This window comes from Solanum dulcamara, chromosome 11 (genome assembly GCF_947179165.1).
Source record: "Solanum dulcamara chromosome 11, daSolDulc1.2, whole genome shotgun sequence".
Classification (NCBI taxonomy): domain Eukaryota; kingdom Viridiplantae; phylum Streptophyta; class Magnoliopsida; order Solanales; family Solanaceae; genus Solanum; species Solanum dulcamara.
This window is the reverse complement of record NC_077247.1, coordinates 40515949-40532088: the sequence shown is the minus strand read 5'-3', so window position 1 is coordinate 40532088 and position 16140 is coordinate 40515949. Positions and strand designations below refer to the sequence as shown.

Sequence of the window (16140 nt, the reverse complement as noted above, 5' to 3'; positions counted from 1 at the left end):
AAAAGTTAGGATTTCTAATTTTTTTTCTAAGTGCTTAAAGCCATTTTGTTTGACCATGAATATTACTTTTATATCCCTTATATTTTAATTAAATTCCCAAACTACCTTTTTTATTCTTTTAACCCTAAAATTCAAACACTTATTTTCAACATAAACAATTTTATCCAAACACTCAACTGCTTATTTATAAAAATAACTTTCAGCACTTCAAAATTCTAAAAACATTTTATACATAAAAATTATTTTTTTTAAGCCTATCCAAACGGGCTCTAAAACTTGACTACTTTGCGTACAAAATATTACGAGAAAATTCAGACCAGAAAGATATTTATATAGCACGGAAGGACGTGGCCGAGCCCTTACTATTTCGGGTCAAAACCCTAGCTGCTATTAATCAACATCGCTCAGTAATTTCTACCGTCTGTTTGTTCTTGCATATTACCCAGCGCTTATTCTCAGGTATTTTCTACAATTTACATCTCTTATGATTTTATCTCTGTATAGATTTTCTTATCTTGTTGAAATTAATTAGGAATTCCGAATGGATAACGGAGTATTTATATGTAATTCCATAAATCTGTGATTAGAATCCTATTCGATGGAGTTTAGCGACGACCTTATTTTCAGATCTATGTTTCTTTTCAGATCTGTGTTCTTTGTTTTTACCCTTTCGAGAGATTCTTCTTCTTCTTGGTAAACTTTATTTTGTTTATCAACTTTTTTGTTTTTATTTTTAGCACAATTATTACATTCGAAGTAAAAAAGAACAAGGAAGAAGGATTTTTCTTGAATTGACAGTGTCCTTGATCTGGAATTCGTGAATTGGTCAATTGTGTATAGGCTCAGACAATATGTGATATCGGCTTGTGTCTTGCGTTTCCGCTTATGTACAAGGAAATTATAATGTTTACTCTGATAAGGAACTGCATAAACATCCAATTTTATTGTTTTGTTGATGTCAGAATCTTTTTTTACCCCCACCTAGAAGAGATCTAGAAATTTGGAGATCCTGCTGATGTAGGATGCGTATGTCGAACACATTGTATCATGGATATATGATGAGTATTTGAGGAAATATGACATGAAATTGGATGGAACTTTGGCACTGTCAACCTATTCTAGTTTCTTTGTTTGGACTGTAACAGGGTTTTGGGAGATGCGTACTTGTGCTGATGGAAAATTATTTTCTATCTGACATAATAGAAGTTTTAGTAGGTGGATTTATTCTTCATGGATTTATGACTTTTGTTTGCAATTTTTCGATGATAAACAGTATTTAGTCCATATTTTGCAATGGCTGGTCGACGGGATAGCTATGGGAAGCGGTCTCATTCTCAGTCAGATTACAGTGAAAACGGGGGGAATAAAAGGAGAAATACTAGAAGTGACAAGGATCCTTTCTCTATTGGCCCTGAGGATACAGTATATCGGTACTTGTGTCCAGTAAAGAAGATTGGCAGCATCATAGGTAAAGGTGGGGAGATTGTTAAACAATTAAGGGTGGATACTAAATCAAAAATTAGAATTGGAGAGACAGTACCTGACTGTGACGAACGTGTTGTCACCATCTACAGCTCAAGTGAAGAAACAAATGAGTTCGATGACACTGAAGATCGTGTTTGTCCAGCTCAGGATGCCCTTTTCAGAGTATATGATAAAATTATCAGTGATGACACTATTGATGAGAATTCCGAGGAAGCATCACAGGTTACTGTTAAGCTCCTAGTACCTTCAGATCAAATTGGATGTATTATTGGGAAAGGGGGACAGATAGTTCAGGACATTCGAAGTGAAACTGGTGCTCAGATCCGTATTTTGAAAGATAAGCATTTGCCTGCATGTGCATTGAGCTCAGACGAACTTGTGCAGGTAATGCAGGATCACCTTCATATCAATCCTTTTGTGTTACTTCTGCAACATCAAATTTATACTCTCTTGCAATAAATTTTGTTGGTTAGTAAGTTTGATTACGTTCTTCTTCTTCATGCTTGAACTTGCGGGCTATCACATTTCAGCCTAATTACTTTGGGTATCTTCTTTTACAACTTGTTTGACTGTTTGATTTAGAATTTAAATGGATTAATCATGCTGCACTTCTGTTTCACACCACCTCTTGAAATTTATTATTGACAGCGCAAATTGCATAATCACACACACACACACACACACACATGGATGGCTCTGTTTCTTTAGTTATAAATATATGGCCAATTTTCTTGATAGTCGTTGGTCTATCAAGCTAGGACTCAATTTTTTTTCTCATTGCGCTTATTAGTAGTTGTAATATCTCTCTTGTAGTTTCCTGGCCTTCAATTTCTGTTACTAACTGTTGTTTCTTGTACCACGATTATCATATTGTTTTGTTGCTATCGTTTGTTTTTATTATTATCTGTTTCTTGTACTTGTGTTACCTCTTTTTGGGACTGCTATGGGCTATTTTTCCTTAAGCCAAGAGTCTATTGGAAACCACCTCTTTACCTCTGAGGTAGGGTTAAGGTTTGCGTACGCTCTACCCTCCCCATACCCTACTTTCTGGGACTGAAGTGCACTGGGTATGTTGTTGCTTAGTAATGTGGAATTAGAAATAAATTTGGCTGAATTAACGTCACTGCTCATCTGATTGCTGGTTACTTGGTTTTAGATATCTGGTGAAGTTGCTGTAGTGAGGAAGGCTCTCTTTGCAATTGCAACTCGTCTTCACAATAATCCATCTCGTACACAACACATTCTAGCCTCCGATGCACCAACTGTCTACTCTTCACGCAGTTCACTTATAGGTCCTGCTGGTGGTGCTCCAATAGTGGGAATAGCTCCGCTAGTGGGGCCGTATGGGGGTTACAAAGGGGAGAGTGGTGACTGGTCAAGGACTTTCTACTCAGCTCCAAGGGATGAATCATCTTCAAAGGAATTTTCTCTTCGTTTAGTGTGTCCTGCTGCAAATATCGGAGGTGTTATTGGCAAAGGTGGTGTCATAATAAACCAAATTAGACAAGAGTCTGGTGCAGTGATCAAGGTTAATAGTTCTAATGCTGAAGGTGACAATTGTGTGATTAATATTTCTGCAAAAGAGGTAAGTATTTCTACTCAAATGGATGTTTATCGGAATATGCAACTTGAGGATTATTGTTCTCTCAGTAAAGATGCGGTTTTATGCTTTGTCTAGTTTTTTGAGGACACATATTCTCCCACAATTGAAGCAGCACTGCGCTTGCAACCAAGGTGCCGTGAGGAAGTGGAACGGGATTCAGGTCTTGTATCAGTCACCACAAGGTTGCTGGTTCCAGCATCTCGAATTGGCTGTCTTATTGGGAAAGGAGGATCCATAATTAATGAGATGAGGAAAATCACAAAAGCTAATATTCGCATTCTCTCGAAGGAAGACCTTCCGAAGGTTGCATCTGAAGATGATGAGATGGTACAGGTAATTATTCATTGTTAATAGTAATTGGGTACTTTGTATATGTCAAGGATATCCCTCACTTGATCAAAAGGGGAAAAAGGTCAGTGGTTTCTCAATAACTTTCTCCCTCCCTCTTTAGAAATCCGGCTACTGGAGTATGAGTATACAATATGAATGAGGGTTTCTGATGTAGATGTTGACATCTTTGAAAGCCATACGCTGCTATTGCCTTTGGATCCGTATCTGTTCTTGATTAGTTTTTGGGAAAGGAGTGTGCATGAATGGAACTATTGTTTCATAGGGTTTGTCCTTTTCCCCAATCCTGTGATGTACTCACTGTTCCCCAAAATAAATCCTCCAAAGAGGGAAAAAAGAATGCTGATGCAAACATACTTTATGTAGTAGTTCCTTTTCTTTCTTGTCATTCCTGGTTACTTATACTATCATAATTGGTCTCCACGTTTTTCTAAAATTTATTTAGGAACTTCTTTCATGCTCTTATATTTATCATTATACTTGTTATTTTGCTTTGAAGAAGTTACTCAAAAGACTAGTTTTCGTAACTGAAGCCAATTATATATACTTCCAACATTCATCAGATATCAGGAGATCCCGATGCTTCAAAGGATGCACTCATGCAAGTAACATCACGTTTAAGGGCTAATCTTTTTGAAAAAGAGGGACCCATGTCTGCCTTTGTGCCAGTTCTCCCCTACCTCCCCATGTCAACAGATTCAGATACCTTGAAATATGAACACAGAGATACTAGGAGACATGCACGCGAACATTCCTACTCAGCTGGTTATGGTGGTACTAGTGATCTTCCACATGCTGATGGTTTTGGAAGTTATGGTACTCTCCAGGTAAAACTTTGTTTCATTGGTTAGTCAAAGGAGTTTTTGGATGTTGCAGTGCTCTCCTGAAGTTTTGGGATTTGTTTGTTTCGGTTGCTTTCTACTATTTTTATGGAATGTCCATGTGCTACTTTCGTTATTAATTTCTAATTCCATGTGCAGAGTAGTAGTAGTGTAGGATATGGGGCATATGAAGGATATTCTCCTGCTTATCCAAAAGAAGGATATTCTTATGGGCGTTCCAGTGGATCTGGGTGAGTCTCTTGCCTTCCCTTCACCAGTCTTGGGTAGGTTTGGTGTCCTATGTAGTTCCGATACTGTGATCATGCTGCCCATGATTTTCTTGAAAGAAAAACAAGAATGAGCTCGTAGTTTGATATTAGGTTCTTACCTGTTTGTCTGACCTAACGACATTCTGGTTTGAACTTGTCACTGGTGATTTTGTTCTGTCCATTTGTTGGAGAGGATTTCTTATTTAGCTCCTCTACTTTCAACTGCTCTAAAGAAGTCAAAGTTGCTTCTCCAATTCTTATTCATTGTTAAGTTTATGTTAACAGGTCATCAAGGCAAAACTCTGCCCCTCGGAGAAAAAGTTATGGTTACTAGAGCTTGTAACAGGACCACAGGTAGCTCTTGAATTATGGTTCTATTGCATTGCATCTTTCATTTAGTTCGCTGGTTTTATATGCCTAGCCCCACTCATACAGAACTTCTAAACATTTTGGTATGATGACCTAACCTATCTTCCAATTATAAAACTAATGGTATTCTTTTCCCTTTGTTTCCTTTCCCTCGCTACAAACAGCCGAGATATCTGAAGCCTGAAGCCTGCCTACTGTCACCTTTGATGAAGCCACATTGCCTAAACCAGATGACCAGATGAATGCGGACATCAAAAATCATTGCCTACCTTGATGTTTTCCTTAGCAGGACCATATCCGAAGATCTTACCTACTATCGAAATTTGCCATGCCCTGACACCATATACTTCCAAGCTCAAATTCTTGTGCTTCCAAGAACCTGTGTAGCCAGCGGCCTCACCCTTTCTTCCCTTTTATAGTTGTACTATAGATGAATTCAACTCTTAAATCTCGGCCATGTGTCCTGATGTCTTGTTTTCAGTTTATTTATTTGTATGAATCTACTGTTAGCTGGACCTGTCTTTTAGATGCTCTAGATGGTGCAGATTTCCAATTGTGTTTTCTGGTTTTGATTATGATGCAATGTTGGGATACAACCTTTCAAAATGTCTTTAGTAGTATTGCTATATTACTTACTAGAAAGCCTACTACATGTTTCTTTGTTATGTGATAATATTCAATCATGATTTGTGAAAATCCTTTCCATTTTATGGGCAAAAGTTCTTGCTAAAAGTAGATCGCTCTTCTGAAGAGGATGTAGTGGCTATGAGAATGTGCATACAGCTTAATCTACAGGGGCAGTTCTCTGTAGACACCGGATCTTCAATGCACTGATCTGTGTGATTTAGTGGTGCAAGATGTTTGAGTATGCCAAAATGCAGTGATATAATTTTCACTGCCTTTCACTGTGGAATCTGATAGCTTTTGGGAGTACTGGTTGGAATTAAATTGAAGCAGGTAAAAATCTCATGGTAAGTCTCATATTCTTTTATGATATGCTTACTTTTGTTATATAAGATTCACCTATCAAACCAAAAAAACATCTATGATACGATTTGGCTGCAAGCTCTGATATTTATTGCAATGAATTAACATATTTAGTGGAATTTACACCTTTATGCAAAGATACGTAGTCGTATTTTCTATGCGTTTGTTTGATGAGAATGTTGTTTCAAAATCTGCTCCAATTTGAAGTTAAGCCATCTCTTCTTCGTCTGTTGGATACAGTCAGTTAGTTTACTTGTTTTGCTGATGCCTTCTATTATTGCTCCTCGTATGCAATGCTCCATTATTTGTTCTTTCTTATTGAGAGTGGTGGTGGTTGAGTTGGAGGGGGAGGCTGTTTCTTGAAGAAGAGTATTTTAGTGACATTAGAGGATACTTGTTTACAAAGACAAATCAAATCATGGGGTATGAGAAGATTATCTCTTAACAAGTATTGCAACCCCCCTTTCCCGACACAGTTTCTTTGAATCCCTCCTGGTGTGAAGGGTACACAGGTTTGGAAGTTGTTCTAGGTAGTTGATTGACTGGAGTTGCATCAGGGTGTGGTATAGTGCCTCCTTATATGGCACAGTTGTTTTGCAGGGCGATAGATCTTTGGTCTTTTGTAAATTTTTTTCTTTGATGTAATAATCAAGTATTTGTAAATAAAACCATTTGGACGTAAGATCTTGCCTAATATTGGGATGTAATACAACCAAATGACAATACAATCTAATTGTAGGACATGATCGGTACTTCGTGCTCGAAAATAGATGTAGGCACGTAAATGCTAATTGCGTCGTGGTTTATAAATAGTTTGGTGATCGAAGAATGGGTTATGGAAGGGATTATTCAACATCTTAGAATCATAGTATTTCATTAACAATAATAATGTTAATCTTTTTAAATATGGCTTCCAATAATGTAGAAAACGCGACAAATTGTGCATCTCTTGTTCTATCGTACAGGCTAACATATCAAAAATTTAATGTAAAATGCCAGTACAAGAAACGATAATTAGATTGTCGCTCTTAGACTTGATTTTCTTCGGCTTTATGATTCAAATCGAATCAGTTTTTTTAAAATACTGTGTATTAAGTTAAATACTGCACACATGAATTAAAGGGTTGCCATGATTGAATGCAACTCTTCTTTTTCAACCCCCCAAAAAAAGAATGCGAAAGAACTACTTATATTTAACCTATACATATTGTTTTTTATTTGGTTATACATGTATGTATGTATTTGCTCATGTCTTGAACATAATCGGTTTTACGCACATCAATTAAGGAAGAGGAAACTAGGATGCTTTTATTTGAAGTTTGCCATTCTGACTATAATTTAAATATTTTAAATATTATTTGAAATAGCATGATGGGAACTGGCTTAAAAGAATTACATGTTGCACTCTTTAAATAAATTGGTCTTAATGTTTATTCCTTAAATCAGTTGATTCTATTAGTTTTGTCCTTTAACAATTGAACTTATGCCTAGTGAATATAGTTTTTCTTTTTTTAAATTGAAGTCATGGAATATTATGAAAATATGCATTTACGCACTATAAAAAGGTTATTTATAATAAGGGACAAAAATTAAAGACCAACACAAAATAAGAGCAAAAGCACAAATGCCCTAAAGAAGGGATAATTACCCAAAATAAACTTTGGTCAACTTAATTACAAATAAATATTGGCCAGTTTCTTTGTAGACTTTCGTCGTCTTCTTCTGCTTTGTCCGTGTTCTTCTTCTTCTTACATCTTCTACTTCTACTTCTGCCTTCTAAAAAATTCAATCTACCACAAATGTGAATTATTTTGAGTTAATTATATAAAAGATTCCTTGGAAACAGCCTCTGACAGAAATGCAAGGTAAGGCTGCGTACAATAGACCCTTGTGGTCGGGCCCTTCCTCGGACCCTGCGCATAGCGGGAGCTTAAATGCACCGGGCTGCCCTTTTTTTTTTTATATAAAAGATTCAAAATATTGAGAAAATTTTATATCTAAAATTTGAGACTATTTAAAGGTGATTTTGAATATAATCAATGTATACTTCATGTATAGTCAATGTATACTTCATATAGTTAGGCTATATTCAGCTTTTTGAATGTATCATAATGTATAATTAGTGCATAGCTATGCTCATGAATAGGTAAGCTATATTGTGTAGTTAGTATATATTTTTATGATTTTTTGCAAGACATATTGTAGAGTTCATGTATATTTTGTATGACTTTTGGTTGTTTTTTATATAAGTAAAACATAGTCATATTTATTGTAAACTAATTACTTTCTTGTACATATTTAATGTCAGTGGCGGAGCCAGGATCTCTAATAAGGGGTTCAAAATTTGAAGAAATAGACACACAAACTAGTCGAAAGGGGTTCACATCTACTATTTATACATAAAAAATTATTTTAATCATATATAAATAATATAATAATTACCGAAGGATTCGAATGAACCCTTGGCCATAATCATGCTCCGCACCTGTTTAACGCTATCCCCTAAAAGCGACACTTTGTGGAATTTTTTCAGAAGTAATGACTGGTGAAGTTATTGGCAGAAGTTATGCCCAATGAACTTACGCACCAAACAGAGTTTTTTTAAAAGGTTTGTCTTGCAAATTAGACGGTATTGAATTTATATCTTAGGACAAACATTCTCTAGAAATATTTGCCTTGCTAAATTAGATTAAAGACCAACGATTTAAGAGTAAAAATTAGAGACTTAACTCATTCCAAAATAGGGAATATTCATGAAAAAAAGAGGAAAAACTAAGTTCATACTCCATAAAAGTAAAATAATTATAAATAAATATTTTTTTACAATTTATATCCCTCAAAGTATGTGACTCGCGATCATGATATCATCGCAGTATCAATATATTGACATGGTATCATTGAGGTTATTTCAGTCTGTAATAATACCACCACAGTATATTTATATACTGTCATGATATCATTGATGTCTACTTCAATCCTTCAGTGATATCATAATGATGCCATCATATATTGACAAGGTATCATTAATGATTGTTTCATATAATTAGTAACACTCCTCAAATCATGTATGATACTATCGAAGTATGTGAATATATTGCTGTGGAACTACTCATTCTTTAATGATACCATAACAACATATTTATCTATTACCATGGTATCATTCACCAATGAGTAGTCCTTCAAGTATGTATCATGTATTAACGTGATACCATCACAAATGTTGAATGATACATCATAGCATATATATACTGTGATGGTATCATAAAGTTTTTCCTAAGTCATTCGATATTAAATGAATGATACTACCACAGTATATTCGTATATTATCATGATATTGAAAATCCTTAATGAGGTACTTTTAAAATCCTTAATGATACCATAACAATATATTGCATAGGTTATGGTATCATTAAGGAATCAAACATTTAGGAAAAATTGCACAAATATTGAATGATACTATCATAGTATATATATACTGTGATTGTATCATATACGTTAATTGAGCCTAGAACTAAAGAGGGTACAAACTGAATGATACTATCACAGTATATATATATATATATATATATATATATATATATATATTTGATGGTATCATAAACGCAAATTGGACCTAGAATAAAGGGGGTACAAGGGGTAATTAGTTTGGGCGAAGGGGTATGTAAAGAAATTATTTAGGGGTGGGATATGGGGTGATAGATAGTTTGTTTAAGGAAAAATTACTTGATTGAGTGCTTTTTAAAAATTAATTAGTGATTTTAGAGATATTTTATTTATTTATTATCATTTATAACAATATATAGCAATATTATGATAAATCTACACTTGTATTAAAAGTGAATTATGCATACAATATAAATATATTATAAGTGTTTTAAAATATATATTATGTTTGTGTAGTAAGAAACTAACATAATGAGCCCGTTTGGATTGGCTTTAAGTTGGTTTTGACCAACTTAAAGCCCCTTTTTAGCTTTTGGACGTGTTTGTCTAATGCTGACTTTAAGCCATAAAGTTCTTAAAGTCAGTAAAAAATGAAAAGTTAGGATTCCTAACTTTTTTCCCCAAAGTGCTTAAAGTCATTTTCTTTGATCATGGAAATTACTTTTATATCCCTTATATTTTAACTAAATTCTCAAACTACCTTTTTTTATTCTTTTAATCCTAAAATTTACATCATAAACACTTTTATCCAAACACTCAACTGCTTATTTATAAAAATAACTTTCAGCACTTCAAAGTTCTAAAAACACTTCATACATAAAAACTACTTTTTTAAAGCCCATCCAAACGGGCTCAATGTATTATAAGTCTATTAAAATATGTGATAAATGTATTATCCATCTATAAAACTTGTATTATATATGTTTTATAAATAGTTCTCTGCAATATGTATTAAAACTGTATTATAAATGTATTATAAGTGTTCAGTGAAATTATTTTTTTATTGCTATAAATGGTAAATATTTTCTTAATATTGTATATTTTTGTAAGTTTCCCTTTGTTTAAAGGGCCATTTTGTGTAGTTTTTCCAAAAAACAACAACTGGGCTTGATCACCTTGTACAGCCCATAATCAGAAGCCCACAAATCTCATACATGAACTTTGAAGAAGCCCAACGACAACAGCCAGGAATCAAGAACAGAACTAGCAGTGTCGTCCCTGCAACTCTTTTGACACATCCCGGCGGTCGAATGCTTCAAGCTCTTCTTGAATTCCGACAACACAAATCTCACATCAAACAGGTTGGTTCACTTCTCTTTTACCTTTCTTCTTCTTTGCCCAGAGAACTTCAACTTCAACAGTTTCATCTACTTTCTTCATCTGCTGCAAAACCAACATACACTAGCCAATATTCATCTTCAGCTATATCATCTGGTGTTGAAAAATCTGTTAAATCAGGGAGTTTAAGCTTTTCGGGTAACAAAGGTGAGATCTTGGACAAACCCATCATCAAAGATTGCCTTCTTAGGCTATCTGAGATCTCCCCTTCAACTATTCGTAGATTTTGGAGAGTTTCTGTGTTGAATCCTAATGATGTTCTTGAAATTTTGTTGGGTTTTCGAAATGATAGTGGAGTTTTTGAGGTTGAGGTTAAAAAGATTGAATCTTTATGGGGAATTTATATGTGGGCTAGTAAGCAGAGTAAGAATTTTAAGCATCTTACTAAGGCCTCTGAGATCATTGCCTCAATGCTTGTCCATGCCGGGTTGTTCAAGGAAGTTGAATGTTTGGTTTCATTGTTGGATAGCCAAGGAACTTTCTTGGATAATCATGAGATTTACAGTAATCTAATTGAAGTGTTTGTGGGTGATTATCGATTAGAGAAAGCTATTGCATGTTTTGATCGAATGAGGATACGAGGTGTATCCCCATCAATTTCATGTTACAGGGTTATCCTCCAATTTTTGATTCAAATACATGAAACACAATTGGCATTTCAAATTTATGCTGATGCTATAGATATTGGGTTGGGAAGGAATGTATCTGAAGGGGGCATATATGAGGGTGTTATCAGACTGTTATGTGTTGATGCGAAAGTTCAGGATGCCAGGAATCTGGTTAAGAAGGTTCTTGTTTTTGGAATTGAACCTAATTATTCAATCCTTGATTCTATTGCTTCTGGTTATTGTAATAAAAGAGATTATGATGATCTGCTGAGTTTCTTTGTCGAGATTAGTTGTATGCCTGATGTAACCATAGTCAATAAGCTCATCCAGTCTGTCTGTGGACAGTTTGGTGTTGCAAGTGGGAACTCATACGTGCTGAAGTTAGATCAACTAGGTTTCTGTATGAATGAAATAACATTTGGGATTTTGATTGGATGGGCGTGTCGTGAAGGAAAACTGAAGGATACATTCTTTTATCTCTCAGAGATCCTGTCAAGAAATCTAAAGCCCCATATATATTCCTATGATGCTATTCTTAGTGGGCTTTTCAAGGAGGGTATGTGGAAGCACTATCAAGACATTCTTCATGAAATGGAAGATCAGGGAGTAGAACCCCAATTATCAACTTTCAGGGTTCTATTAGCTGGATTTTGTAAAGCTAGGCAATTTGATGAAGTGAACAAAGTGGTATCTAAGATGGTAGATCGTGGCTTGATCCAACTATCTCCTACAGAAGATCCACTTTCCAGAGCTTTCAGATTCTTAGGTCTTAATTCTTCTGCTGTGAAAATCAGAAGAGACAATGATATAAGATTTCATAAAGCAGAATTTTTTGATAATCTTGGGAATGGGCTTTATCTGGATACAGATGTGGAAGAGTATGAGAGAACTATTGACAAAGTCTTTCATGACGCCATGCTTCCGGATTTTAACTCCTTTTTATGGAAGCATTGCTTGAAAAAAGACATGAAAGCTGCTGTTGTGATGGTGGATCAAATGACTTCTTGGGGGCAAGAAATATCTCTGGGTACTCTGGATGCCTTGGTAAAAGGGTTGTGTGCGTCCAGTACTTGTATTAAGACCATTTCTGGTCTGTTGGAGAAAGTTCCAAATTTGACATATCAGCTTGATCGAGAAACTCTAAATAAGCTTGTTCAGAAATACAGCAAAAAGGGCTCTGTCCACAGGGCAAGAGTAATCTTGCATGGCATGCTGGGTAGACATCTAAGACTTGATAGTGAAACTCATACTGCTCTGATGATGGGCTTATGCAAGAAGGGGGATCTGAGAGGTCTAACTTCTTACTGGAAGTTTGCACGAACTAATGACTGGTCACCTGATTTGAAGGATGGAAAAGCACTCTTCAGTCACCTATGCAGGCGAAGACGGCTTAATGAAGCACTGGAGCTTTTTAATACCTTACTGGTGCTCTACCCTGATGAAGTATGTGATGCTTTTCATGTGTTCCTTGAAGAGCTCAGTGCTAAAGGGTTCACAAGCCCTGCCAAGGTTCTGGCAAAGGAAATCTTAAGCCAGGGTTGTATTTCTAGTCACTCGGCTCATAGCCATCTTATTCAGAAGTTTTGCAAATGGAGAAGTTTTGGAGAAGCTGCTGTTGTCTGTGATAACATGCTTGCTAAGGACTGGATCCCGCCCTTGGATGCATCTCTTCAATTAATTCCTCAGCTGTGTAGATCCGGTAATTTTGACAAAGCTGTAACGCTGAAAGATATTTGTTTAAGAGACGAGCCTCCTGCTGTGCTTCCTTTACACTGTGCTTTAATTCATGGGTATTTCACGTCAGGCAGGGTCAGAGAAGCAACCAGTCTCTTCCAAGAGACATTGGCAAAGGAGCTATTTCTGAGTGTCGAAATTTGTGATGTTCTGTTTCAAGGCTACTGTCAGGCTAACAAGAGGAAGAAAGTCGAGGAGCTGCTTGGTGTCGTGATAAGTAAGAACTTAGGTATCAGCATTTCAAGTTACCGCAATATAGTGCGGCTGATGTGTACAGGAGGCAAGGTATCTACAGCATTGTGCCTGAAAGAACATATGCTTAAACAAAGAAACCCTCCTACAGCCGTGATTGATAACATTTTGATTTATTCCCTTTTCCCAACTAATAGAACGTCAGTTGTGAATACTCTTGTACATGAGCTCCTAGGTAAAGGACTGCAATTAGATGAGGTGACTTACAATTATCTCATTCAGGGGTTCTGTCGGTGTAAAGATTTGTCATCTGCAACGCGATATCTAAAATATATGATGGAGAAAGATCTGAGGCCAAGTAACCGTAGTTTGAGAGATATGATCAAATGCCTTTGTTGTTATGGGGAGCTTGAAGAAGCTTTAACCTTGAGCAAAGAAATGGAGTTGAGAGGTTGGAAGCATGGTTCTGTCATTCAAAATAATGTAGTGGAGACCCTTCTTTCTCATGGTAAGCTAGGTGAAGCGATAAACTTTTTGGACCGGATGGCAACAAAAGGCCTCATTACTGAAAATATCGACTATAATTTTCTTATTAAGCGACTTTGTCAGCACGGGAGGGTAGATAAATCAGTATATCTTATAGACATCATGTTGAGAAAAGGGAACGTGCCAGAGTCCAGCAGTTTTGACTGCGTAGTTCAAAGTTTCTGCACTAGGCATAAATTGGATGTAGCCCTGAATTTCCATGCTGAGATGTTATGTAGAAATCAAAGGCCGAGCATAAACACTTGGAGCATTCTGATCAAGAGCTTAAGTGAAGGAGGACAACTTGCAGAGGCAGAGAAACAACTCGATTCAATGGTTCAGCTTGAAGAAATACCGAGGAGGGAAACATATTCGTTGCTGATCAACATGTATCGCTCCCAGAACAATCTTAACAAGGCATCTGAGCTCCTACGTTCCATGCAATGTTGTGGTTATGAACCTGACTTTGAAACTCACTGGTCTCTGATAAGCAATTTGAGGGATTCAAGTGATAATATAACTGATGGGAAGCAGAATGGAGGATTTTTGTCCAGATTTCTTTCTGAAATTGGATTTTCTAGAAAGAATAAAGGGGGATGACATATCTTGTACCATATTTTGTGAATGAATAAGATTATTGTTTGCTTTTCTCCTTTTAGCTTATAAGCATCTTTTGTTTTAGTTAGTCTGAGTGCAGAAAAGTGAAATTGCCTCTGTCATTCTTTTATATGTATATCTAGATCTCACTTACAAGACTTAGTAGGCATTTGGACAATATTTAGTCCGAGTGGAAAAACTGGTAGTTGAAGTTGAAGTTGGAAAAAGAGCCATCGGAAGTAAGTTGTGTTTGAATATGCACTTCAAGTTGAAAGATTTAAGAGCTAATTATATTATATTGATATGATAAAAAAAGGAAAGGATTACACAAATCTCATAGAATTAAGAACTAATTATATTATATTTCTATTTTTTTCTAAATTATAAAAATTCCTTAAATTTGGTGAAATTCGGATACATCCCAAAACGTCCTGATAAATCACATAAAGTGATGTATCCGGCCGATACATCACGTAAAGTTGTGTATCCGACTAATACATCGCATAAAGTGATGTATCTGACATTTTGATACATCACGAAAAATGATGTATTTGACCGATACATCGCATAAAGTAATGTAACCAACAGATACATCGAATAAAGTCATGTATCCGATCGATATATCACGTAAAGTGATGTATCCGAGAATAGGAGAGAGCAGAAATTTTTGTGATTTTTTCAAATGATAGGAAATTTTAAAGAATATGTTAGAATAAGTTGTGTGAAGGGGAGCCTTGGAGTAACTGGTAAAATTGCTGCCATGTGACCAGGAGGTCACGGGTTCAAGCCTTGGAAACAGCCTCTGGCAGAAATGCAAGGTAAGGCTGCGTACAATAGACCCTTGTGGTCAGGCCCTTCCCCGGACCCTGCGCATAGCGGGAGCCTTAGTGCACCGGGCTGCCTTTTTATGTTAAAATAAGTTGTGTATTTAGATAATTTTTCCATAAAAAAATGGAAACAACAAAGTTGATTAAAAACACTTATCAGATCGTTTAATATAAAATAATATCTTTTATAGGAAATAATTAAAAATATTCGAATATAAGTTGGCTCTAACTAATCAATGAAAACGTACGAGATATTGTAAGCAAAATGGTTATTTCAAAAGAATTATTATTTTTAAATTAAAAGGGTTTTAAAAATGTAACGGAGAAGTTATATTTTTCTTAGAGAGTTGGCAAAGAGAAATGAAGTGTTGGCACATAATAACAAATGGTTTCTTGCATGAAGCTTTGTTGTCCATGACACTTGTCACTTGGTTAAGCTTCTTTCAGCCTTCTTTTATATATACCTCACTGTCACGGACTTCAACTTCAACTAAGACCTCCGTGCGGCACTTGGCAATTTACTCACGAATCTTTCACGATCTTGCAAGCTCAAGTAAGCCTTTAAGACTAGATCGCTAAGGGAACGCTAGATTGTAAGAAAGACAAGAGAGCTTTTATGAAGAAGGCTTTTGTATTGCTTTTGGAAAAATGCTTGATTGCTTGATGGTTTGCTACAAATGAATGTCCCCTCTATTTATACTACTCCTAAGGAGCCTAAGTGTAAATAAAATTACTATACAGGTCCCTCCATATTTATAAAGAAGTCCCTACTCTAGAATTCTCTACACATTCTAGAGAATTCCAAGTCTTTCAAGACTTCTCTACAAGCTTCTACAAGAATCTAGAGTCTTCCACTAACCTCTTCAAGACTCTAGGTTCTTCCACCTTCTTCAAGATCAAGTGGCGGGTCATAACATCACGTTCTCCTCTTTTTTTCCCTTTTGTCTATCTCATTTAATATTTATTTTAATTATTTCTTATCCTCCTAATTTA

General features: G+C 35.7%; 2 protein-coding genes across 2 annotated transcripts; both read left to right on the top strand.

Moving 5' to 3' along the window:
* The first annotated feature begins 320 nt into the window (after positions 1 to 320).
* LOC129872112 (KH domain-containing protein HEN4) lies at positions 321 to 6564 on the top strand. The gene is made up of 8 exons (XM_055946988.1): positions 321 to 459; positions 1274 to 1869; positions 2642 to 3070; positions 3164 to 3421; positions 4000 to 4263; positions 4417 to 4508; positions 4812 to 4880; positions 5060 to 6564. Exons 2-7 carry the CDS (start codon positions 1294 to 1296, stop codon positions 4858 to 4860), a joined length of 1668 nt encoding a protein of 555 aa, XP_055802963.1. The 5' UTR covers positions 321 to 459; positions 1274 to 1293; the 3' UTR covers positions 4861 to 4880; positions 5060 to 6564.
* A 3883-nt stretch (positions 6565 to 10447) lies between these two features.
* On the top strand, positions 10448 to 14498 carry LOC129874344 (pentatricopeptide repeat-containing protein At5g15280, mitochondrial). Its single transcript, XM_055949605.1, has one exon. It carries the CDS (start codon positions 10481 to 10483, stop codon positions 14321 to 14323), a length of 3843 nt encoding a protein of 1280 aa, XP_055805580.1. The 5' UTR covers positions 10448 to 10480; the 3' UTR covers positions 14324 to 14498.
* The last annotated feature ends 1642 nt before the right edge of the window (positions 14499 to 16140 follow it).

Bases quoted from the DNA above. Each gene is read 5' to 3' on its own strand.
- LOC129872112 (XM_055946988.1), top strand. From the start codon at position 1,294: ATGGCTGGTCGACGGGATAGCTATGGGAAGCGGTCTCATTCTCAGTCA. The intron at 3,422-3,999 runs GTAATTATTCAT...AACATTCATCAG, and splicing joins AAGATGATGAGATGGTACAG to ATATCAGGAGATCCCGATGC. The intron at 4,509-4,811 runs GTGAGTCTCTTG...TTATGTTAACAG, and splicing joins GGGCGTTCCAGTGGATCTGG to GTCATCAAGGCAAAACTCTG.
- LOC129874344 (XM_055949605.1), top strand. From the start codon at position 10,481: ATGAACTTTGAAGAAGCCCAACGACAACAGCCAGGAATCAAGAACAGA.